Genomic DNA, 25,248 nt, shown 5'->3' with positions numbered 1-25,248 from the left:
TAAAAGTTTGAAGAATTCAGATGTTTTAACTGTTTTTAAGGCCTTAAAAAGGTTGAATATACTTTTTATTTAAGAAAAACACATTCTAATATTTTTGATTTTCAATTGAAATCTTTCATTTTAATCAAAAAGTTGTACAAAATGGGCATAAAGTGAAAAATCTGGCAAAATCTGTCAATATCTGGCACTGAGAAGGATGAATCTTTATTCTGGCTGACACTTGAAAAATCTGGCATTCCCAGATTTATCTGGCAACCTGGCAACCCTGGTCAAGACCTGTAATAAAAGTACTATCATAAAGTAGTATCAGAAAATCCGACTGGATTTAACGTTATTTATGGGTGACCATCCACCAAACCACGAGGATTTTTTTTTAATCTCGAGGGGTTTTTCACGCTGTCCAGAAAATGATTTCCGTCCTCTCCATACCATCGTAGCTCGGGAGGCATCGAAAATCCAATACCGTATCCTACTAACAGAAATAAGTTTATCCACAGACACAGTCTGCGGCGTGGTCTGTGGTCAAACTTTTGAAACAATTAGTGCAACATCTTGAATAAAATAAAAACAAAAACATTTTCAAATCACTTACTGTGTTGCAACCATTCTCAGTTTATTTATTTATTTATTTGTCTACAGTCTAACTACTATTGAAACAAATTGTTGAAAGTATTGGTGAAGAAATATTTTTAAATTATTTTCTTCGTGGAAGGTACTCGCAGTCAAGTTTTTTATCGTTTATTGCAAGAAAAAATAATTTTGCAAATAATTTAAACAACAGGTTCAACATAATTACGCAAAAAAATAATCTTCATATAAGTTAATCTTTGGAAAGAAACAATTATTTTTAAATATTACCAAGAAAAATAGTTTTTAAAGTTAATTGTATGAAAAAAAAAGAAAAAAACAACTGGTACAGCATATTATGAAAAAAATATTCTTCATATAAAATTAATAAAAAAAATTGATAATAAACTTTTTAAATAATTTTCAGTATGGAAGGTACTCTCAGTAAACTATTGAAACAATTAATTTTAGCATATTATCAAGATTTTTTTTTATTGAAGCAACAGGTTCAACATAGTTATGCATAACAAAACAATTTTCATATGTGTAAGTTAACAAAAAAAGAAAAAAATATTTTTAACATTTTACCAAGAAAAAAAAGTATTTATCGTTTATGGCATAAAACATAAATTTTGTAAATTATTGAAACAATTGGTTCAAAATTTTTATGCAAAAAAAAATCTTCATATATTTTAATCTGTGGAAAGAAACTCCGACAGACTATTAAAACAATTTGTTCAAAATCTTGACAAAAAACAATTCTCAAATTACATACTGCGTAGAAATGTCTCTCAGATTACTATTGGAACAATAAACTTCACATATTTACGAAGAAATAATTCTCTAATTACTTATGGAATGTACAGAACTCTTAGAGAAGTATAGTAATAATTGGTTCAGAATAACCACCCCACCCGCCCCCTCTCACCCTCGTGGACAATCTGCCTTACAAAAGAAATCTGGAGAAGAATGGAGCGTGAACAATCGCGAAACCATCAAATTCCTCTATCGCACCCCGATTTTTGCCAGAGCTGAGAAAATAAAAAATATGGTAAATCCGACCCAGCGCGTTTAACTTCCCCTTAATTTATTAGAATGAATCTTGCCAAGCAAGGCAAAAATAACACATTTTTAAATTGAGTTTATAATTCGAAATTTAGTTCAATATTCATAACCTAATTGATTAGATTAAATCTTGTCAAGCACTTTTTCAAGGTAAAAATAACACAGTAGAACCTTTTCATACCAAGAGATTTTTTTTTATTCATTGATTACACTATAAAATTTGAATAAAACAAAAATGATTACATAATTTAGATTTTCAATATTTCTTTTTTTCCAAAACCAATACCTTTTTTATATTAAGTCACAATTCAATAATATGCAATATACAAAAAGACTAATGAAAAGAGGACAATTTTGTTTTCACAAATTTATTTCAAACAATACAAAAAATGATTACAGAAATGAAATACATGTCATTTAAAAAAAAAATATTCTTCAGTCTTCAAGCAATCCTGCATCTTCGAACCGGCAATATCGTCTTTCAGTCCTGCAACTCAGCATCTGAAATTAAAAAAAGAAAAAAAAACGATACATTTGTAATAATTTGTTTTAAACAATCTGAAAATTATTTTACTAACCCATCCAAAAATCATCTCATCGAATCAAAAATCTCAAAATCAGCGTCCGGTTATCATCATCATCGTCGTCTTCTTTATGTCAGCATCATCGTCATCATCTGTAATTGCTAAATTTAGTAAAACTTTTGATTTGCCAGAAACAGTCCAAAACTTACCAACAATATTTGTTTAACTTTAAATCTCCAGCCCAATCGTCTCGTCATCAGTAACAAGGAATCGCTAGTAACAAGAAACAGCTCATGAAACGAGAAAAAAGATTAAACAATTCAAACAAAAACAAGCAAACAAAAAACAGCGCAACACATCGAACCACAAAACAAGTGGCGCAAATACATTGAGAATTTGGAATACCGCAATCGCAGCAACCAGGGCAAAGAATTCGTACGAGAATTTTGACAGGAGTAGCACCAAAAATACTTAATTTGTTTTGAATTTTGTGTCGGGGGATCTTTTACCAAAAGCGAGTACAGGATCGGAATTGAAGATTCCGACGCTGTGAACTCTTTAACCTGGGCTAGATCTGAAAATCGAACGGATTTTTTAGAATTTTGACGTTCCGGAACTCCCACCGAAGTGTCTGAAATGGACAAATTAATTTTGCGAACATAACGTTCTCTGGTCGGTTTCGAAAATTCAACTGAATCGATTACCGGAGACTCCTCAACCAGATCCACCGGTCTTTCGGAATCAACCAAAGGATCGTTATTTAAATTTTGCTCCGTGACCGGTGGATCCGGTATCGGAACAACGGTAATCTCATCAATTTGGTCCTGGCATAGTCCTGAAATAGTCAAATTCGTTAAGGAAAAATTTTGACCTACAGGCGGTTCCGGAATCGGAACCACCGTAGCATTGTCCGAAAAGTTATTTATGGAAATGTCAATTACCGTCGGAGATTCCGCAACCGGATCCGCCGGTTCAACGGAATGATCAAAACAAAAGTCAGTTAAATTTTGTTCCGGAACCGGCGGATCTGGTATCGGAACAACGGTAATCCCATCGATTTGGCCCTCGATTCCCCCTGAAATGGTCAAATTAGTCAGAGAAGAATTTTGATCTACGGACGGTTCCGGAATCGGAACCGCCGTAGCATTGTCCAAAGAATTATTTAAAGGAATTTCAATTACCACTGGGGCTTCCAGAACCGGATCCGCCGGTTTAACGGAATGGTCAAAACAATTGTCAGTTAAATTTTGTTCCGAAACCGGCGGATCCGGTTCCGGAATTCCCCCCGCCGAGTCATTTCCCCCGTCAACCCGTCCGCCGCCCGCAACCCGGTCAACGTACGTTTCGTCCACTCGAATCTCCGGAGTGGCCTTTTCCGCGGCCGCAGCGGCCTTCCGCCCTTTACGGCGAGACATTTTCGCACCCATTTCTCCGGCTATCTGAAATTAGAGAGAGAGAGAGAGAGAAATATTAGTATGTGCTTCCAACCTCACCAACGTCCCAAGCGGGTATGACTGAAAAGGGGGTCTGCACTTGACCTACATACCTTTCAGCTTGTTATTTTCTCGTAACTATGGCTACCATGGTTACGGTCGGGCCTTGGTGATCGTTGTTGGTGGGTGGTTAGTGTTTGGTGGGCTACTGCGATCAACGATTGGTTTTTTTTTCGGGTGGTGGTTGTCAACCCAGATAAACAATCGAGCAAAATCGAGAGACGTAAGTTAAAAAGAAAATATCTCGAGTTTTTTTTGAAAAGGTCCTATAAACAAAATTTGCAATTTTTGCTTTTTGGGTGTTTTTAGAACCGCCTTGAGTCAGGGGTATACAAAAACACCCAAAAAGCAAAAATTGCAAATTTTGTTTATAGGACCTTTTCAAAAAAAACTCGAGATATTATAACAAATTACTAATGTGCTAATTTTCTCCCTTCTCTTCCAGAGGCCCGCGAGCACGGCGTCGTCTACTACGGGTTCTCGACGGACCGGGAAGAGCGAAACCGGCAGCAGCTGGAGCTGGGCGCGATCCGCGAGAAGGAGAACCTGCGAGTCCGGCTCGGACTGCCCCCGGAGAAGAAGGAGTAGCAGAAGGGTGATCCGGAAGTGGAACGAGACGAGCTGTACGACGCGGAGGAGGAACGGGAACGCGCCAAGGTGGAAGCAAAGACGAAAAGGAAGCGCAAAAAGAACGAACGAAGGCGAGGCCGGAGGAAATTAGCATGCCGTCAATCCCAGGAATGGAAGATTTTTTCCTCCTGATGAGCCCCCAACCCGGGTGCTTTGAACGAGGAAATTACGAAACCACCGCGGAGACGGCGGAAAAACGACCCAATCTAGAGCAGCATCGAGTGCCGATACGGATTACGGAATGAGCTTAGCGAGGATGAAGAGCAAGAGGAAAAGAAGTTCAGCGTGGAAAGGGCGTTGAAATTGCCCCACCACTAACTTTCGATTATTACGGGCCGACGACGGGAAAAGGGTAAAAAGCGCCGCGTAAGCCGCCAGTTTCGAAATCTACCCTCGAGGCGTCCATTGAAGTTTTTGCGGAATCAATCGACCGAAAAACAGGTCGACCTCGAATACGGATTACTAGTGAGAGATAGCTCTGAGTGTAAATGAGTTGGAATGAAATATACAGAATTGTAAATTTGGATTAATTTTGTTTTCATCTTTTTGTCTTAAAATCCCGAAAACACTAAACGAACATCCCAAATTGTGTGTTTTATCCAAGTTATAGCTTCCTACCCTTGTTGAACTGCAGGCTTCTTGGGAGGGCGCCGGTATTGACTAATAAAATAGGAGTCTTCAGGGGATAAACAGTGAACGGCTGGTTGGCTCCAACTGATTTTTTGTATTCATTGGTTGCATGTTATTTGCGGCTTTTTCAGTCAATAAAATAGCTCAAACAATTATGTTGTTTGAAATTGCCCGACGTTTCGACTCGGGTTTGGACCTAAAAAACTGAAACAGTTGCTTTTCTCCATACATTTGGGCGATTTTTCCCATACAAACTTCAAGCGATTAGAGGGAGGGGTTCCCATGGTCAGGATGAGTGTTGGGTCAATCTTTAATTTCCGAGGGTAGCCCAGAAAAAGCCCGGATTTGGACCACCCTAATGGATATACTGTTTTCTTTGTTTGTTGTTATGTGTATTTCTAGAGTCTTTTTTTAAAAGGACCTATAAGCTATTGTCTTTCATATGTTTATAGGACCTATTCAAAAAATACTCTAGATTTTAACTTTTTGATTTTTATTTCTTTTTTCAGAAAGTTTCTGCATTTTTTCATATTTTAATATTTATATTTTTTTATTTACATTTTTTAGATTTTTTTTTCAGAAAATCAAATAATTATTGCTGTGGAGTTCCCGCTGTTTTTCTTTATTTCAAGCGAAAAACAAATTCAGTCCTTTTGATTTTCGGCATTTCAAGATTCTGCGTTTTGAGATTCTGCCTAATAAGGCAACTCTTGTTTGACGTTTCTTTTTTTTAATACTCCGTACTAGAATTAAGGGACTACTCACAAAACATTTTTTTATCAGTCATAAAAAAGTCCTGAAATGGAGTTTCTTTCAAATAAAATAGACTTGAACGCAGCATGGTTTCAATTGCATCGCATTGTATAGTTATCAATATTCAATATTGCTTCAACCAAGTCGCATTTCGACACGTAATAACAGAAAGAAGAAGAAAAAAAAACATAACTTATCAATAACATTAATCGTTAATCGTAATTAATCGGTGACAAAAACTAGTGTAAAGTAACGAGAAATAAACAAGAATAAGTATAACTAACCAATATCTAACAGCTCTCTCATCTGTAACATACTTTCACATTCTCTCTTCCGAACAAAAAATAGCATTTTTCCAACAGTTAATATCAAATAAAATACATTATGACTGACTACAACACGCGGCACCATTCGCGCTGTACATGATGACAATATAGATTAGCAGTGAATCGTATAAGCATTTTTGTTTTAAACTACCACGTAAAAGCCCAATTTGACTACTCGCAATTTTTTCCTTCTTCGAATTTCGGTCAACATCTTGCGTTTTTTGAAATTTAATTTGAATCTACTCTAATCTTTTACTAAACGATCTTTGTTGCTATAAAGTGGAATGTCGCTTTATTTTATTCGTTTCTTTCCCCCTTCATTTTCAGACATCCTCTCCAGCGCACGTTCTCTTTGATTTTGTTAAATTGGTAAATTTATTTATCTAATCGAGTTTTTTCTTCTTCTTAATTTTCTTATCGGATTAATAAAGCTAATGTTTTGCTAGAATTTACAAAAAAAAAAGATAAAGAAAGACGATTGAAAGCACAAAACGTCAGCGCGTGAGCGTGTGCCTTCTTACTCTGTTTGTTTAATATATTAAGCCTTTTTTTTGTTCTCTCGAGCAAAGCAGAATGTATTTTTTTTTTGTATTTGATTTTCGTTTTTCACTAACATGTACACGGTATAGAGTGTAAGGAATTTGTTTGATTCACAATGATTGTTTGCACGACGTTTGCGTGCGCACAGATACACATACAGAAGAAGAAGAAACAGAAGGAAACAGGAAATGAGAGCTGAATTTGATTCAGCTCTACAACACAGTTATAATACACATTGAGAAGAAGGAGGTTTGCCCCACTCCGTTCGGTTTCGGGTCTTTTGGTCGCCTTTCAATCTCGTGGTAACCAAGTGGCACGTTCTTTCTTGGGACCCGTGGCCACACTTACCTGTTTGATGAAAGTGACAAATTGTTGAAGATTTTTCCTGTAAAGAGAGAGAGAAAAGTTAATTTGTTTAAAAAAAATATTCAATGTTGCAAATGCCCAAATCATTGCTATTATAGAAAAAAGGGCACAGAAATCATTTAAAACTGTTTTCCCTTAAATCCAATCGTTTTGCAGTCTTCAGGAATAGTGTTCCTTGCCTCATTTCCCATAAAAAAATATTTTTCTGATGATGGGAAAATAATTTTGAGGATCATACGAAAATTATAGGTTAGTTTTCAGTAAAAAGAAGTATCAGTAATTTATGTAGTATCCCAGACTATGCCTCTACGCCTTATTTTACGATTTAAATGATGATGGTGGCATTCTTTAGCAGGAAATGTGAAAAACAAGCAAAAAAATGAAAAAGTTACTGTAAAAACGTGAAAAAATTAGATAAGCAAAGTGAAATTATATTAGGTGGTAGAATAAGCCAAACACTACCAAAAAGAAACATAAACTAAACAAGAAAAACGCACATGAGCAGTTCTCTAGGATTTCGGTCATTCGATTTTTTTTTTGTATTTTTTAATCCGACTGAAACTTTTTTGGTGCCTTCGGTATGCCCAAAGAAGCCATTTTGCATCATTAGTATGTCCATAAAATTTTCCATACAAATTTGGCAGCTGTCCATACAAAAATGATGTATGAAAATTCAAAAATCTGTATCTTTTGAAGGAATTTTTTGATCGATTTGGTGTCTTCAGCAAAGTTGTAGGTATGGATACAGACTACACTGAAAAAAAATAATACACTGTAAAAAAAATTTGGTGATTTTTTTATTTAACTTTTTATCACTAAAACTTGATTTGCAAAAAAAACACTATTTTTATTTTTTTTTATTTTTTGATATGTTTTAGAGGACATAAAATGCCAACTTTTCAGAAATTTCCAGGTTGTGCAAAAAATCTTTGACCGAGTTATAAATTTTTTAATCAATACTGATTTTTTCAAAAAATCGAAATATTGGTCGCAAAAAAATTTCAACTTCATTTTTCGATGTAAAATCAAATTTGCAATCAAAAAGTACCTCAGTGAAATTTTGATAAAGTGCACCGTTTTCAAGTTAAATCCATTTTTAGGTAACTTTTTTGAAAATTGTCGAAGTTTTTCATTTTTTTTTAAATAGTGCACATGTTTGCACACTTTTGGATAAAATATTTTTGAAAAGCTGAGAAAATTCTCTATATTTTGCTTTTTCGGACTTTGTTGATACGACCCTTAGTTGCTGAGATATTGCCATGCAAAGGTTTAAAAACATGAAAATTGATGTTTTCTAAGTCTCACCCAAACAACCCACCATTTTCTAACGTCGATATCTCAGCAACTAATGGTTCGATTTACAATGTTAAAATATAAAACAATTGTGAAATTTTCCGATCTTTTCGAAAACAATATTTTCAAAAAAATTAAATCAAGACTAACATTTCAAAAGGGCGTAATATTGAATGTTTGGCCCTTTTGAAATGTTAGTCTTGATTTGAAAATTTTGAAAATATTGTTTTCGAAAAGATCGGAAAATTTCACAAATGTTTCATATTTTAACATTGAAAATCGGACCATTACTTGCTGAGATATCGACATTAAAAAATGGTGGGTTGTTTGGGTGAGACTTAGAAAACATCAATTTTCCTGTTTTTAAACCTTTGCATTGCAATATCTCAGCAACTAAAGGTCGTATCAACAAAGTCCGAAAAAGCAAAATATAGAGAATTTTCTCAGCTTTTCAAAAATATTTTTTTCCAAAAGTGTGCAAACATGTGCACTATTTAAAAAAAATGAAAAACTGCGACAATTTTCAAAAAAGTTACCTAAAAATGGATTTAACTTGAAAACGGTGCACTTTATCAAAATTTCACTAAAGTACTTTTTGATTGCAAATTTGATTTTACATCGAAAAATGAAGTTGAAATTTTTTTGCGACCAATATTTCGATTTTTTGAAAAAATCAGTATTGATTAAAAAATTCATAACTCGGTCAAAGATTTTTTGCACAACCTGGAAATTTCTGAAAAGTTGGCATTTTATGTCCTCTAAAACATATAAAAAAATAAAAAAAATTAAAAATAGTGTTTTTTTGCAAATCAAGTTTTAGTGATAAAAAGTTAAATAAAAAATCACCAAATTTTTTTTACAGTGTATTATTTTTTTTCAGTGTAGTCTGTATCCATACCTACAACTTTGCCGAAGACACCAAATCGATCAAAAAATTCCTTCAAAAGATACAGATTTTTGAATTTTCATACATCATTTTTGTATGGACAGCTGCCAAATTTGTATGGAAAATTTTATGATGCAAAATGGCTTCTTTAGGCATACTGAAGGCACCAAAAAAGTTTCAGTTGGATTAAAAAATACAAAAACTAAAATTGAAGAAAAAAGACCGATTTCGTAGAGAACTGCTCACATACAAATACTAAAAATAAAACAAGAAATACATAAAACACGAGAAGGAAAGTTTTTCGTAGAACACAAGTTGCTCAACATGACCTCCTAAACACGAGAAAAATAAAATTCTTTTTTACAGTCAGTTTAGTGGTTTTGGTATGATTTTTTGGGGTTAAAAAAACAGAAATATTCAAATTATAAGCCATGGTTTTTATATTTGAATGATTAAGATTTTTAAATATTAAAGTGATCGAAAAATTTCAAAAAATTGTAACCAATTCAAAATGTAATAATTTTTTGTTTAATTTTTTGGAAAAAAATTGGGAACATTGTTTGAATTTTAAGTTTTTGTTATTTTGTTTGCAATTTTTGAATTTTGTAAAACTTTTAAATTACCGTAAAACGGGGTGACTTTGATAGCCCTTTGATAGGTTTTCGATTTTTCCGCAAAATGAAGAGTACAATTAAAATACGTAAGGAATGGTTTAGAAACATACTGACCGTGGTAGAGAAGTGTTCAAAGTACCTCAAGAAGAACTTTTCATAAATTTTTGAAAAGTTTAAAAAGTTAGTTAACTAAAGTTAAGAAAATGTTGATGGAAGTCATTTTTTTTAAAAACTTCTCAAAGTGTCATGATTTTCTCAATGAACATGATTTTTAATCGGAAAACGGAATGCATTTTTGGATTCTTCGGACAATTTTCCACTAGGAGAAGGTTAAATAAATTTGTAAATAATAAATAATATGTGTTTTTGAAACACAATTAAAAAAAATCTCCAGATTTATAGGCAATTTCAGTTGAACAAATTTTATACAAAATGTGAAAACTTGTAATCCGTGCTTCGAATTCAGTATAAAATTCAATATTAATCAATAATTTTATTATAAAAAAAACTAGTTTTAACAAATTTCAGGCAAAATTCCGACTTTTTAACAATTTTACCTAAATTTTATAAGTATTTTGTTAAAAAGCTTACAAACTTAGATAACTAAATATAAACATTGATTTTTTTTTCTTAAAAACCATATCAGCTACTTTAGTGATGGTACATTTAACGTACAAATAAGTTTGAACATCTTAAATATGATTTTAAAATGTTGAAACCATGGCTCGTAATTTAAATTTTTATACCTTTTTTATTTTTTTTTGCCCTCCCTCGACTTTGGTCAGAGTCGAGGGACATAAACTTCAAAAAATATTTGCAACGGCCTAAGATGACCGAAAAATGTCAAACAATCATAAATTTAATAATCAGATTTTTTAAGTTAATTTTTTTTCGAATCGTTTGTTTTGTTGTAATCTTTGGTTTTGTTTAATTTTTGATTTGTAGGTAGTTTTTCGCATTTTGTGAAACTTTTATATTAAATTTAAATTTTCAATGCCAAAAAGATGTAAAATTGATTGTAAATAATTATGAATACATCGTATAACGCTTATTTATGTCTCTTTTTAATCCTTGTTGTTTCAAAAATGTGCCCACGTAGTTGGTCCCCATAAAGCATTTTGTGTTCCTTTTTTTCTAAATTACGAAGCCCATGCTTTGCGCAATGTCAATGCAATGTCTTTTTGGCAATTTTATTTAAATTTTTCTCAACCCTTCGAAACAAATATTTTATTATACTATATTGAACACTATTTTTGAAAATCGAAAAACTGAAATTTTTTGCTTAAAATTAAATTTTAATTATCTTGAAAACAGTGCACTTTATATAAAAAAAAAAAACAAAAAAACATTAAAAACTGTAGGCAAACAAATTGGCCAGCCTTACTACGTTATTTTAACTATCCGCAAAAAGATTCGTTGAAATAGAATGTACAGTATTGTTCTTATTTATTTATTTATTTTTTGTGGTAATCGAAAACACCCGAGTTATTCTAAATTCAGTTAAAATCATGACAAAACAAGTGTCGTAATTCTATTTAAACTGAAAAATCCCAAATAAAACTCACCAAACGTGGCCGCCCCGAGGCCCCGCACCGGCGCCGACAGCGCCGGTGCCAACTTCTACATGAGCGTGCACAGCTTCTTCAGCTCGTTGTCGCTCTCCTCGAACTCGGCCAGATGCTCCGTCGGCACCTGGCGGCCCTCCACCTTGGGCAGGTACGGCTCGTAGTCGAGGTCACGCCGCTCGTAAAACAGCAGGTACGCCGTACTGGGGTCGATCTTTGGCCGCGTCGGAATCTCCCGGCAGGAGCTGTCGTTGTAGCAGTACCACGAACCGTTCGGGTTGGCCGCGTACGAGATGTAGTGGCCGCCGTTCAGCATGCCCGAGTGACACTGTGTGTTGCGGAAGGTTTAGTGGGTGTGTTAGATTTGTTGGAGTTTGTATTTGGTCTTGGGGAGTAACTTACCACTGCGGCGTACAGTTGATACTTTAGATCGAACGCGTCGCGTTCCGGTTTGAGGTGGTGGTTGTGAAAGTCCGTAAACTGTCCGTCGATGACCGGCGTCTTGGTCAGGCTGGACGAAACGAGTCGCTTGCGTTGGGCTTTCGTTTTGGCGCTCATCCGCGACTTGGCTTTGCTCGGACTTTCGTCGCCCACTTCCTGTCGCGCCCAGGCCACCGGATGCGTTCCGGCGATGGCCGGCGTAATACTATTCAACTCAGCTGTCCTGCCGTTGCTGCTGCCCTCGTCCTCGTAATCATCGTCCTCTTCTTCACCATCTTCTCCCTCACCATTTCCGCCACTCTCGATCGTCCCCGTGATGGACGAGATGGACACCTCGTCGCTGACCTCGTCGATCATGGACATTTCCCGGTCAAACTCGAGAAACTCGTCGTGACAGTCGTGGTTGAGGCCGTGAGGACCACCTCCTTCGAGTAGCTCCTTGTGGCGAAGGATCGTTTCCTGCGGGACCGACGCCAGATACGGCGTTGGGTCGAAGTCTTCGTACGGGAAGTTGACGACCTTTTGCGACTTGACCCACTTGTTGTTCACAAAGTTGAACCGCTTCAGGTGGACAATCTGGGAGGGAAATTCGAAAGGGTTAACATTCGTTGACGACAGCCAATCAATCCTAAGACCTACCAAAATCGGTGGCAACTTCCAAATCTGCAGCTTCTTCGTCGCCGGCTTCTTCTGCTTGCAGTGCGAACAGTGGTAGTACTGTTCCAGCTTCTCCTCGGAGGTGAACGCCCGCAGACAGTGGTCCAGATCAACCGGTTCCGTTTGCTGCCTCCGGCAGATGGCCACCGACTCGTGCTCAGTCCATAGCTAAAATAGGAGAATTGTTCAAATCAACCGTTTCAACCAAATTTTTGCTACAGGATCCTCACCCTCTCCCGGGTACTCTGGTACCGCAAGTGCAGCGCCGTCGGGTCCCAATCGATGGCAATCTGGATACTGGTCGTGTTGATGGACCGACTGAGCGAGGGCGTCGGAGAAGACTGCTGCTGCAGCTGGGGCGCTGGGACTACTCCGTCCAGCGACGACGTCGTCGAGCTGCCGTACGTTTTCCGCCGGAAGGTTGGCGTTTGTTCTCGCGAGGACAGATTCGGCGTTGAGTTGTTACCTGAATCAGACAATTATTAAGAAAACGCATCCAGAAAGGATATTCTCTGTAAGGGAAACTCACTTGACGAGTGCCCCGAGTAGATCAGGCCCTGCAGCAGTGGTTCGTCGTTGCAGGGGATTTCGCAGCCCCGGCAGAACCGGGACCACGGGCAGAGGGCACAGATGCGGCCCCCACTGGCGACCGCTCGCAACGTGAACGGGAAGTCGTACCCTAAGCTGTCATCACTGAAAAGAAGGGGAAGAAAATAGGAATTATTTCTCAACATTCTCCTAATAGTAATTATAATTTAATGATTGTTTCAATCAGTTGAAAACAACATTTTTAAAAATAGGCTGAGTTTTCAAAAGTGACAAATTGTTAATGAAATTTATTCTCATTTTATAATATATAACGTATATAAATTTTAGGTTTAAAATCACCCCGACCACTCAAATCAAATTCCTGACTTTTCCAAAACATCACCTAATGAATGATTTCAAATCAAAAACAGTTCATAAAAATCAATACAAACCATTAAAAAATACCTCAAAAATTAATTTGATTCAGAGAGAAAACAATAGGTCTATTCCCGTACCTGCAGAATTGCAAAATTTCTGCAACTTCTGCAGAATTCTGCAGCCAGCATAAGTCACTTTTTTGCAGCACGTTCCCGTACTTTTCAGCTCGCTCTCTTCATCTCTCTCTTTTGCAGAAGTTCTGCAAGGAGAGAGGCCGCAAAACTTTTGCCTGGGTAGCGCGTTCCAGTACTTTTTCTGCAATATTGTACACAGTTGAGTGGATTTACTCAAATTGGGTATTAAAGTTTTTTCTTATTTTTTTTAAAAAAAGGGATTAACAAAAATTGTAATTGAAAGCGGTACGGGGACTTATTTTTTATGCAACTCAACATTTTATTTAAAAGATGCTTATGCTTAGGTAGAAATTATACATTAGAAACAATTCAAAACTTTTACATTAGGTAAAAAAATAGAAATGAGAGTTGCAGGTACGTTTAACAAATATAATTTAAAAAAATTACAAACAAAGGTTTAATATAGAAGGGATCATAAATACATGTTTTGATAGCAGACCATTTGAAGGATTTTTTACTAAGGATAACATAAATAAATTAGTCGAGAACAGAACACTGATGAAGTCTGCAAGTAGTAGACGAAATACGTATCTGTCAAGATATTAAAAATATATAGCGGAATTAAAAGGAACAACTCGTCTCTTTGTATTCATAGTAATGCATTCTGCTAAAACGCTCAACCAAACCACAACGGCGACGCAGCAAAATTGAAAAATATTAGAAAGTAAATGAATCACAAACTCAAGATAAGGAAACACAAAAATTTAGAAACTCGGAAATTTAGAAAATCATAAATGAAAATATAAAAAAAAAACTAATATTTGTTAATTGAGAAACTAAAAAAAAAATTAAATCAGGTATTTGAGAAATTAAAAATGCAAATATTTATTTCAGAAAAAAATCACAAATTCAAAGCTTAAAAAATAAGGTTGAAAATATTAAAGTTAGACCTCAAAAATTCAAATATTTTGAATTCGAAATAAAAAATCAAAATTTTGAATATTTAAGAGTTCAGAACATCAAAAATTCAACATTTAAAGTTAAAAAATTTAAAAAAAATTGTAAATAAAAAAAATTAACTAAATTATAAAAAATAGAAACAGTTTGTACTCTATTATCCGAAGACCTTTACAAAATTTCTAATCTCTAAATCCTCTAAATATGCATTTCTAACCTAGAATATGACTCCAAAATAAGTGTATTTTTTATTATTCAAGATGGCGGCATTTAAGAATTTTAGAATATAAGAAAATAAGAAAATAAGGAAATAAGAAAATAAGAAAATAAGAAAATAAGAAAATAAGAAAATAAGAAAATAAGAAAATAAGAAAATAAGAATTTAGGAATTTAAGAATTTAAGAATTTAAGAATTTAAGAATTTAAGAATTTAAGAATTTAAGAATTTAAGAATTTAAGAATTTAAGAATTTAAGAATTTAAGAATTTAAGAATTTAAGAATTTAAGAATTTAAGAATTTAAGAATTTAAGAATTTAAGAATTTAAGAATTTAAGAATTTAAGAATTTAAGAATTTAAGAATTTAAGAATTTAAGAATTTAAGAATTTAAGAATTTAAGAATTTAAGAATTTAAGAATTTAAGAATTTAAGAATTTAAGAATTTAAGAATTTAAGAATTTAAGAATTTAAGAATTTAAGAATTTAAGAATTTAAGAATTTAAGAATTTAAGAATTTAAGAATTTAAGAATTTAAGAATTTAAGAATTTAAGAATTTAAGAATTTAAGAATTTAAGAATTTAAGAATTTAAGAATTTAAGTATACCGTATATTTTTTAATAAAATTTAAATCAATTTAAAATAATATAAAATATGATGTGTAAACAACGTTACTTATGTTTCAGCAAAAAAATTATGGTCATTTCTGGCTGGTTCCCTCCTTGACTTGATACATAGTTTAACTAACAAGTTATCGTACCCAATAAAACAACAAATTACAAATTATATAATCAATTATATTTATTATTTGTTTGGTACAGCCTCATATTTTTTTTATGATTCCTTCATTGAAAGTTCAACAAAATACATTTAATATTTTGGTTCATTTAAGAATACAAGTTGTTAGCACCATCACAGGTACAATTTATTATTTGCCAATTAAATTTACCTATTATTTTAACACACATATTTAGTCTGTTCAAAAACAATTTAAGATCAAAAATCATTTCTCAAACAAATATTTATTAAAAATATATTAAACTCAAAAGAAATGTGTATTTTAAAAGTTTTTAAAAACATTTTGTTTTTATGATACAAATTGTTTGTTGGGTTATTAGCTATGTTGTAATACTGAATTTACTTATCAACTTCAACTCAACATTAAAGAACTAAGCCTGAAATCGTTTACATAAAATATAGTTCTCAATAAAACCAGACATTAAAAAAATACCCCAAAATCCATCAATTCCAAATATACAAACGTCCCTACAAAACATAAAATTTATTACAACTACATAATAATAAAATGCTTAATTTAACCCAACTTGCCAATTTTATGTAAGCGTGTACTCACACCAACTTGCAGTTACTTTTCAACACGAAAGAGAAGAGAGAGCTTGCAGAAAAGTACGGGAACGGTTTTGCTGCAACTTCAACCTCTCTCATTGCAGAAGTTCTGCCTGAGAGAAAAGTTACTTTTGTTGCAGAAAAGTACGGGAACGCTCTGCTGCCGATTTTGTGCAGAATTGCAGAATTCTGCAGTACGGGAATAGACCTAATATGTTTTTTTCACACACCCACACAAACACACAGACATTTGCTCAGAATTTGATTCTGAGTCGATATGTATACAGTCATCCCACATATTCGGAACACCCACAAATTCGGAACACTTTTGTGATAATTTATCAATAACATGCCAAATGCATCTTTTCTGTCGACCCTACTATTTTTAGGACCTTTATTTGGACATTTTCTTGCTATTTCACTGGTAAAAGTAGTACTTTGTGAACAAAAAACTTAATTTCAAGACTATTTTATCCTGAGCAGCAAAACACTGCCTCCAAATTGCCTGTTCCATGATTGTGGGATGTTATTGTGCCTCCCACAATTGTGGAACACCTGAATTTAACTGATATTTTCACAAAAAAAGTTATCAGACCATGGATAAAACATCACTAAGCATGAGTTTCACTGGTTGTAGTGTGTGAAGTCATTATTTTGTTACAAATATGTACTCCTGGAGAGATCCAAAGTTTGTTTACATCCGTAAGAAAAAAGTGTTCCGAATTTGTGGATTTCAAGGGTCAAAGTTTTTCTTCAAAAACTTGATATAAAAGTTAAATTTGCAGTTGTTCGATACAGCATTCGAAAGATCGCAAGAAAAGCTTTCGAATGAAGGTAAAAGCGAATCATTAAATTCAATTATCGATTTGCTATGATTTTTTGAACATTGGCCGATCTGTAAACCGTTCCGAATATGAGGGATGGCTGTACGTGAAGGCGAGGAAGGTGAGGTCAAATAAGGAAGTTAATTTTTCGAGTGATTTTATAGCCTTTCCTCAGTAATGTGAGGAAGGCAAAACACTCAAGAACAGTGAAGATGCATGTAAATTTTCGAATCATTTGACACCCACACTGCAAATTATAAAAAATAGTAAAAAAAATAGTAAAAAATACGGTATTTTGTGAAAATTTTAGTATTTCGTTTAAAAAAACTCTAAACATCAAAACTCTAAAGCAAACAAAGTTTCGCTTCGTGTGATACCTATATTGCAAATTATAAAAAAAATAAGTATTTTCGAAAAATACGGTATTTTGTGAAAATTTTAGTACTTCATTAAAAAAAACTCTAAAACAGTGAAAAAGCATTAACAATTTCGCATTGTTTGATACCCATATTACAGATTATAAAAAATTGAGTATTTATAAAAAAAGGATTTTGTGATGATTTTAGTAATACATAAAAAAAACTCTAAAACAGTGAAAAAGCAAACAAAATTTTGCTTCGTTTGATAATATGAAAATTTGAGTATTTCCGAAAAATACAATATTTTGTAAAAAAATTAGTATTTCATTCAAAAATTCTAAAACAGTGAAAATGCTTACAAACTTTTGCTTTGTTTGATACCCATATTGCAAATTATAAAAATTTTAGTGTTTCAAAAAACGGTATTTTTTGTAAATTTCAGTAATTTATTTAAAACAGACTCTAAAACAGTGAAATATCAAACAAATTATAAAAAAATTAAGTATTTCGAAAAAAAACGTATTATGTTAAAAATTCATTTAAAAAAAACAGTAAAAAAGCAAACAAAATTTCGCTTTTTGTAATAACTATATTGCAAATTATGAAAATTGGAATATTATCAAAATAGGACGGTATTTTGTGTTTTTTAATTCAGTATTTATGCATTGAAATTTAGACCGTTGCAAATATTTTTCAATTTTATAAAGATTTAAAAAATGAGTTAACGTCTATAACCAGAGCCAACGCTAACGATAACCACTATCGTTATCGTTAGACGCTAATATTATCGACGATAATTCTATCGATTAACATCCCTGGATGTTCTACCACCCATTCTATACAAAATATTTTAAGAGACAAGATCCTCTGTAATTACTCTTAGCTTTAAGAAAACTGTAATTACAAAAGCCGACTCGGTCCTAACCAGGTCCCAGCACTGAAAAGGACCTAATAAAAATAATGTTATGAAAAAAAAGTTACAGAGTCAGAGATAGCTATTTTTAACAACCGCACCACTACACACTCAATCGCGAGTACCTTAGGTACACACCAATTTCTCATTACTGAATTCAGTTAAATTTACTGAAATCTGCACTACTGAAATTTTCAGTAAACGAAAACTTGCTGAAATTTCAGAAAACTTTGACAGCTCCATACAAATTTTAACTGATGTTCAGCGAAAAACTAACTGAAAATGTCAGTAGTGCAGTTTTCAGTAAATATTAACTGAAAACGAACATTAGAATTTGCTGTGTAGAAAGCCTTTGGCGTCGCCAGCATTGAAAACTTTGAAAACGATATAAACGATGAAAAGCTTAGAAAGCTCCTATTGGAATCCAATGAACCCTGTTAAATAAACTTACGAAAATGAAGTCTACATTTAGGCGATTTTAGGAGCGCACGGGAAACAAATTGATTGTAGCCGGATGAATGTCCTATGTTACAAAAGTGTTTGCATAGACATTGGACAGTTATGCAAAAACGGACAGGGCAAAAGAAACCGAAAAGCTACGATATCTTACATGTTGTAGGAAACATCGGTAGACAAGCTACTACAAAACGAGTATAAGTCGAGCCACAAAATATATGCGCCAGCATTCTCGCGCCAGTATTCGAAGCTCAACTTGACAACTTGTCGACTTGGCGACGAAGCGTCGAAAATCGATGCAGTGTGATTTTTTGACGATTTTTCCGATTAAAATTCATGCTGAATCGACATATTTACGAAGATGAAAATGACGTCCAGCCTTAAAGTAAAACCTATTCCTTTCTTTAGTAAGAAAGGCAAAAAAAATCACACATTCCCGGGTTGAGTAATTCAAAAGTTTGATCAAAAATCAATATTTTTTCATACATAAAAAATGCGTGCGTGTTAAAAACAAATTTACTAAGAAAAAAAATATTTTTTTCTTATAAAAGGACCCCGTGCCACGGTGGTTAGCGGCTTCGGCTGCCGATCCCTCATGTGTGCTAAGGGGCCCGGGTTCGATTCCCGCCCATCTCCTCTGGGTGTTCTGTGTTTGTCCCGTTAGTTAGTAAATTCAGTCTGAAAAGACGGTGTGATCTCTATAAAAAAAATTAGGTTTAATATTTGAAATTCTGTTTTTTATGCAATCAAAAAAACATGATTTTGAAAAATATTTTCCAATTCCTGATTAAAAAAAAAGTCTGCCAATTTAGTATTAAAATACTGACACAAACGCTTTGAAATGTATTTAAAACAGTTTATATCAATTGTAGAGTTTTTTTTTAAATCCAGGTCATTTTCGCCACATTTTTAAGGAAAAATTTTAAAAGAGGAAAAAAACTTGAAATCAAATTTGCAATGACCTAAGTTTATATTGCAATCTGGGGCGTTTGGTACGGTATGTCCACGCATCCTTCCTCCGTTATAGATTCTGTGAAATTTGATATTTTAAAGAATCCTCTCTGCTGTAAACACAGCGCAGTAGGGCTGACTGTGGTAATTTTCGTAATATATTTTCGGATGTGATCGGCTGAACTGCAATTATTTATATTGACAAGAAAACAAGAAAAGACTTTTAGATTTTGGTTTACAATTAGCATCCAAAAGTAAAAACTAATTTAACAGTTAAAAAGTGTCCTTACCAGTCCGTGGCATGATTCGATTGGTCCGGCGGCGTCGGCGGCAGCGGACTCAGCAGCCGGGCCACCTGCAGCCAAACCGAGCAGTACAGCTCCTTGTTGGTGACGCCGTCGTAGCACGGAATCAGCAGCGGCACCCCGAACAGCCCGGGCCGGGACTTGTGGTGCGACAGGAAGTACGTGTCCTGCCGGCTGAGCTTCCGATGCACGGCAATCAGATAGTTGGCGGGACTTTTGGACGTTGGCGGGTAGATTCCGCCCCCACTTCCGGCACTCGGCGGTCGCTTAATTGCACTTTGATTGAACGAATCCCGGTGGTTGTGGTGAAGGTGGTGGTTGAAGGACCCGCTGTCCCCGGGCCCTGTGCCGTGGCCATTATACATAATATCACAATCGCTGCAGGAGGCCGCGTCCTGCTCGTCCACGTTCCAGCCGCCGTTCTCGACTACGGCCACGTTGTTGTTGTTGTTGTTCAGCAGCTGTTGGTTGGTGCTGGTCGCGGTTGGCACCGTCGGTTGCTTCCGGTTCCGTTCGGGGGCCAAACCGGCGTACTGAGTAGCGGCCGATTCACTAAAGATGAATGTGCTGTCCGGGCTGGCACTGATTTCGGGGATGTTCTGTAACGTTTCCTGGACGGGTTAGTGCGGTTCGTGGGCGGCGAGGGGATTAATGTAAGGTTTAGTTTAATTTAATGCTACTTTAGTATACTGTGGCTTTGGAAGCCAGTTCTAGTGCAAGTTTTTAGCTTTAAGGCGAAATGCCCCCAAATGTTTGGTAAGAGTTTTATGCTTCAATAATACAAAGCTTACAAAAAAGTGGAAATGTTTAAAAATTAAAGCCAACGTGAGTAAAAACTTTGAAAACATGTGTCATTATGTTAAAGTTTGTTTTGTTTAAAAAAGTTAGTTTTAAAGCCAAAGTTTAAATTCTACTAAAAAAATAAACAAATCAATTTCAAATATTATTGCTGAATCAAGAAACGAACATAGTAATAGTCTGATTCAACATAATGTTACAGCTTTCTCCTTAAAAATAAAAATAATACAGTAAAACAAGTTAGCCAGCGGAGCTAATAAAACCATAAAAAACGAACTACACTACTAATCTACATGTTTATATCTACAGCTAAATATTTTTAGAGGAAGTTTCACAGATAGAGCCAATTCCAAATCCAATACCGACTACAAAACAAAACGTATTTAAAAAAAAAATAGTACAAACCTCTCTAATAATATTTAACGAGCGAGTTGTTAGATGGGTGCTTTCAATTTGGATTATTTAAATATTTTTCATTGAAAATGTATGTCTTTTGGATTATATTTTGTTAAGACATCTTTTCCATATCTCATATCTTGTTACGGAAGAGCGATACGACCCCTTTTACTTTTCTGGAGGTTCACTAAACTTTTTTTTTTGCAAATTAGAGGTAACACTTTGGCAGTTTCAGAGTTTCCCAAAAAGTGTGTCAAGAATGCTGGGATTTTCAGAGTGCAAATATGCAAATATTGCACAGGCGGAGAATTTGGTGCAAAGCTTGCAATATAAGTGTGTTATTTCAACACACATGCACATGAACATTAAGCCGTTGTTCTGTGTCTCATCCCTGGAGTCCCGAAATGGCAACCCTGCGCATCTGCCAGATCATGGTTCGTGGTTAAAATTTTAATATTCTTGGGCAAACAAAGTTTCATGTAATGCAGCGATTCTGAACCTTCTTCTAGCCTGGTACCCCCTGCCGGGTACATCAAGTAGGCCCGGTACCCCCGTTGAGAGTTGTTGATGTAATGGAATACCAGCTTTAAGCTTAAAAAATGTTTTAAAAATATATATATACTGTGAAACTGTGTTTATAAGGTAGCTTTAACATATACCTGTAAATTTACCTCTTTATTAAGTGATTTTACAAAGTTTGTGTGGAAAAGTGAAATTACACACACAAGATATAAATTTACACAAAGTCACAAAAATGCAATTTAGATTGTTTGCAGTTGATTTGATTTCTATTTTCATTACAATTTTGAAGTTTAATGAAAAAATATTTTTTGTCTCCTGATTTTTCGGACAAATTAGGAAGAGGTGGGGGAACTTTTCCTGAAATTCGTTAAAACTTGTTTTGTTTATAAAATTATCGATTTATATAACATTTAAAACTAAATTCGAAGCACGACTCAAAAGTTTTCACATTTTATATGAAATTTGTTCAACTGAAAATGCTTATAAATTTTGATAATATTTATTATTTACAAAATTATTTTACCTTCTCCAAAGAATCTTAAAATGCATTCCGTTTTCCGATTCAAAATCATGTTTATTGAGAAAATCATGACACTTTGAAAAGATTGAAATAATGCTATTCATCAACATGTTCTTAATTATAGTTAACTAACTTTTTGAACTTTGCAGAGTTTCATGAAAACTTCTTCACTTACTTAAAAATAAATAAAACTAAATTTTAAAAGAAAATTTTAAAATTACTTCTATACCCAATGACTTTAACATAAAAAGTATGACAGAATCTTTTCCAAATAATGCGGAGTTGTTCGAACCATGGACTTCAAAAAGAAGCAAAAAATAAATTTGCAGGGACGAAAAGGATTTTAAAATGGTGTCGCTCATACTCGATGTAACCATCCAATAAATTTGGCAGCTTTTTTTCGCTTTATTATCAATCAAGTCTACATTGAACATTTTTTATCGAAAAAAGTGCATAAGGTTATGTTACAGACATGACTAGTTTGACAAAGTATGGACTTTTGCCATTTCCGTCAAAATATCTATGAATTTCGATTTCTCAAATTTTCCAAACTTGCATGGTTTCGCAAATGTCGGAACATCTCTGAGGGCACCGGTCGCTCTAGATTGTGGCTATTTGTAAACCGTTGCGTTGCATCTCCCTTCTCATATTGGGACGTAAGATTTAGGTACCTAAAATGTCACGACGATAGTCAGACATGCATTGGCGCAGCACGCGAATTGCACGCGTGCTATTTTAAAACTTAGCACTGGGCTATGGATCATAGCACTCACTCTGGCACTTGGTTACGAAAATAACACATTCTGACTAAAAAAATCAGAAGTAGTCGAACCGTTTCCAGAACATGACGTCTCAACAAGCGTCTCAAGCACCTCTTGCCGTGCGAAAACGAGCTCGAGATCCTCCGGAATTGATCGCCAAAATCCGGGAACGTTTTGCGATCGACGGTGCCAACCCGGATTCCCTAGATGCCAAAGCGACGTGCGATTTCGAAGGAGGTAGCACTGATGACTTAAGCGATGGCGAAGATCACGATGATGAGGAGAGCGCAGAGAATGATCATGCAGAACAGGAAGATGACGAGCTGGAAAAGGCAAGAGCGTTACTGGGAGGTATCCGCTGCGCCGCCCACACGCTGCAGCTTGCTGTCAATGATTGCATTAAAGAGTGCAAATTGAAGAAAATGCTGGGCAACGTGCGACAGGCAGTGAAGACGTTGAGAAAGTTTCCATTCAAAAGCTGCTTCAAAACTGAAAACAAGAAGCTTCCGTTTCTGGACTGCGAAACGCGGTGGAATTCGGCATATTTAATGGTATGTTCATTGATGTATTTTTTCCGTTTGGGGACCATTCATTGACCCCACTCCCCCCCCCCCCCTCTCGTGGACAATTTCCATAAAAAATAATAGTATTAAAAATGATGTTCAACATAATTATTAGTTGTTTTTTTCCAAACAGGTGGAGTACTTCTCAGATAACGAGGCGTTCATTCGTGAACTATTGACGGAGACCAAGCAGGACTCCATCGTCACCAAGTCAACATGGACATTCATCTGCGCTTTCACGTCTGTCTTCAAACCGGTTTTCGTCGCAACGAAGAAACTCCAGGAAGAGACGATGACGATGGGAGACTTCTTGTTTGCGTGGGAGACCTGTCGGCTTGATCTGCTTGAGTCCTCTGACAGTATGGCTTCATGCTTGTTGAAGCATATGGAACGCCGGCGCGAAAAGCTATTTTCACCAGCAGTTGTAGCCGCACTTTTCATGGATCCGCGCGTGAACTTCGGCGGGTCCGAATTTCTGAGTGACGATGATCGGAGGGTGGCCATTCGGCATCTTTTGACACTTGGAAATGCGTTAAAAAACGATGGTGAAGAGATCGATGCCAGACCAAATGTTCCTGTTCCAACGACATCAACGACAAGCGAACCGTCAAGAATGGAGAAATTTCTAAGACGGCGTACGCCGACGAAAGCACCTGATAGGCTGAACATCGAGCAGGCATTGAGGGAAATGGCGCTACAGGAAAGGCTTTGCGAGGACGACGATGTCCTGGAGTACTGGGAAGGCAAGAAAAGGGCCGAACCGCAACTGTATGCTATCAGTCAGGTTGCGCTAGCAGTGCCTTGCACCCAAGTTTCTGTAGAGAGGGCGTTCAACTCGCTAGCTCTTATATTAAGTGACAGAAGATTGAGGTTGTCGAACGAAAATTTGACTAATATTTTGTTGATCAAACTAAACGCAGTTCTGTTCGATAAGATCGACCTTAAGCTTTGAAGATCATTGTTTACATTTCTGTTTACCTGTTGTTGAGTTATATTTAAGCCATTATACGCAAAAACCTGTGTTTTATTTTGATTTTTTTTATTGTACATCTAATCTTGCTTTTTTCCAACGTTATCATACGTTAGACATCCAGCATAAGCCTTATTGAACTCGAATCACGTGACAAAGTCGATTACGATTTTACGCAATGATGTTTTATTAAATTATTTTCATATCACGAGGAATTTTGTAATTAATTCATCCTTCAAAATACACTTTAAATAGAAAAAAATAAACATAAAAAAATTACTGATCGATTAGTATGGAGACGAGAATGGTATGTCCTATTCAAGGTTTTGATATAATTAAGGCTAATTATGTACTTAAATGTTAATCCAACGTAAACTAATAATAATAAGATTCCTTAGGTGCGCTAATGTGGAGTGCTAAAAATTAGCACTAGCACTGCGCAAACACAGTATGCGTTGCACATGGCATGCGTGCTAATATCGATGTGCTAGTGCAGAGCGTGCCGATGCACGTCTGACGATAGTGTCGATAACTGATCCAGCCTTGTTATAGTAACGTAGTAAAGTTTTTCATAGAACAAAAGTTGCTCTTGAACACGGGGAAAATAAAAAAAATCGAGAAAGAAATTGGCATTGAAAGTTAAGGAAATTGCAGAAAATCTTAAAGTTAAATATAACAGAAAACTTTGATTCATACAGCTATTAATTCACTGAAAATATTCTTTCCAAATTCTCTTGATAGTTCCATGAAGATATTATTGCGGGCGTTAATAATTAGAGTTCACGCGCGGTGATACGACCGCAAGATAATGGTCGCATGACAGCCGCATGACAACCGCAGAACAAATTTTTGGCAGTTGTCAAAGGTTGCCTTGAGTTTTCAGCTGACTTTTTGGAAAATATTCAAAACAAACCAAGTTGACAGCCAAATCAACGCAGAATTTCAGTTCAACTTGCTGATTTTTACACTGCGGTAGTTAGGCGGGAATAATCTCCTGCC

At 35.1% G+C, this 25,248-nt stretch overlaps 2 protein-coding genes and 1 long non-coding RNA gene across 12 annotated transcripts in view; 1 reads left to right on the top strand and 2 right to left on the bottom strand.

Moving 5' to 3' along the window:
• Nucleotides 1–2,230: 2,230 nt before the first annotated feature.
• On the bottom strand, nucleotides 2,231–3,841 carry LOC120412958 (uncharacterized). Of its 4 annotated transcripts, XR_008212526.1 has the most exons (4): nucleotides 3,703–3,841; nucleotides 3,498–3,595; nucleotides 2,366–2,429; nucleotides 2,265–2,308 (listed from the first exon to the last, which is right to left on the bottom strand). XR_008212526.1 is itself a non-coding variant. In XM_039573600.2 (3 exons), exons 1-3 carry the CDS (start codon nucleotides 3,581–3,583, stop codon nucleotides 2,285–2,287), a joined length of 174 nt encoding a protein of 57 aa, XP_039429534.1. In that variant the 5' UTR covers nucleotides 3,584–3,675; the 3' UTR covers nucleotides 2,265–2,284. The 4 variants fall into 4 exon arrangements, 1 of the variants encoding a protein (XP_039429534.1); XR_005604885.2 differs by having other exon boundaries at nucleotides 2,231–2,308; nucleotides 2,366–3,595; XM_039573600.2 differs by lacking the exon at nucleotides 3,703–3,841 and having other exon boundaries at nucleotides 3,498–3,675.
• Nucleotides 3,731–4,802, top strand: LOC128093491 (uncharacterized). The gene is made up of 2 exons (XR_008212527.1): nucleotides 3,731–3,872; nucleotides 4,095–4,802. It is a non-coding gene; the product is annotated as an uncharacterized LOC128093491 (long non-coding RNA).
• A 945-nt stretch (nucleotides 4,803–5,747) lies between these two features.
• The window catches only part of LOC120413016 (ubiquitin carboxyl-terminal hydrolase 32), a 52,653-nt gene continuing 33,152 nt past the window's right edge, over nucleotides 5,748–25,248 (bottom strand). For 4 of the 7 annotated variants that reach the window (XM_039573668.2, XM_039573672.2, XM_039573671.2 and 1 more), the window contains exons 6-12: nucleotides 19,705–20,330; nucleotides 12,880–13,043; nucleotides 12,581–12,816; nucleotides 12,333–12,518; nucleotides 11,655–12,269; nucleotides 11,253–11,580; nucleotides 5,748–6,913 (exon numbers count right to left, since the gene is read on the bottom strand). In XM_039573668.2, coding sequence (XP_039429602.1) covers nucleotides 11,308–11,580; nucleotides 11,655–12,269; nucleotides 12,333–12,518; nucleotides 12,581–12,816; nucleotides 12,880–13,043; nucleotides 19,705–20,330 — 2,100 coding nt within the window. In that variant the 3' untranslated portion in view covers nucleotides 5,748–6,913; nucleotides 11,253–11,307. Of the gene's footprint in view, nucleotides 6,914–11,251; nucleotides 11,581–11,654; nucleotides 12,270–12,332; nucleotides 12,519–12,580; nucleotides 12,817–12,879; nucleotides 13,044–19,704; nucleotides 20,331–25,248 lie in introns of those variants that run through there. The other 3 variants (XM_039573670.2, XM_039573673.2, XM_039573669.2) reach the window with 2 other exon arrangements.

The sequence above is a fragment of the Culex pipiens genome, chromosome 3 (genome assembly GCF_016801865.2).
Source record: "Culex pipiens pallens isolate TS chromosome 3, TS_CPP_V2, whole genome shotgun sequence".
Taxonomy (NCBI): domain Eukaryota; kingdom Metazoa; phylum Arthropoda; class Insecta; order Diptera; family Culicidae; genus Culex; species Culex pipiens.
Note: the sequence above shows the minus strand (reverse complement) of the source record. Positions and strands in the feature narration are given on the sequence as shown.

Coding starts and splice junctions, on each gene's coding strand:
- LOC120412958 (XM_039573600.2), bottom strand. CDS start 3,583: ATGGGTGCGAAAATGTCTCGCCGTAAAGGGCGGAAGGCCGCTGCGGCC. Junction 2,430..3,497: donor GAGATTCGAGTGGACGAAAC/GTACGTTGACCG, acceptor TCTTGTTACTAG/CGATTCCTTGTTACTGATGA. Junction 2,309..2,365: donor AAGTTAAACAAATATTGTTG/GTAAGTTTTGGA, acceptor TAGCAATTACAG/ATGATGACGATGATGCTGAC.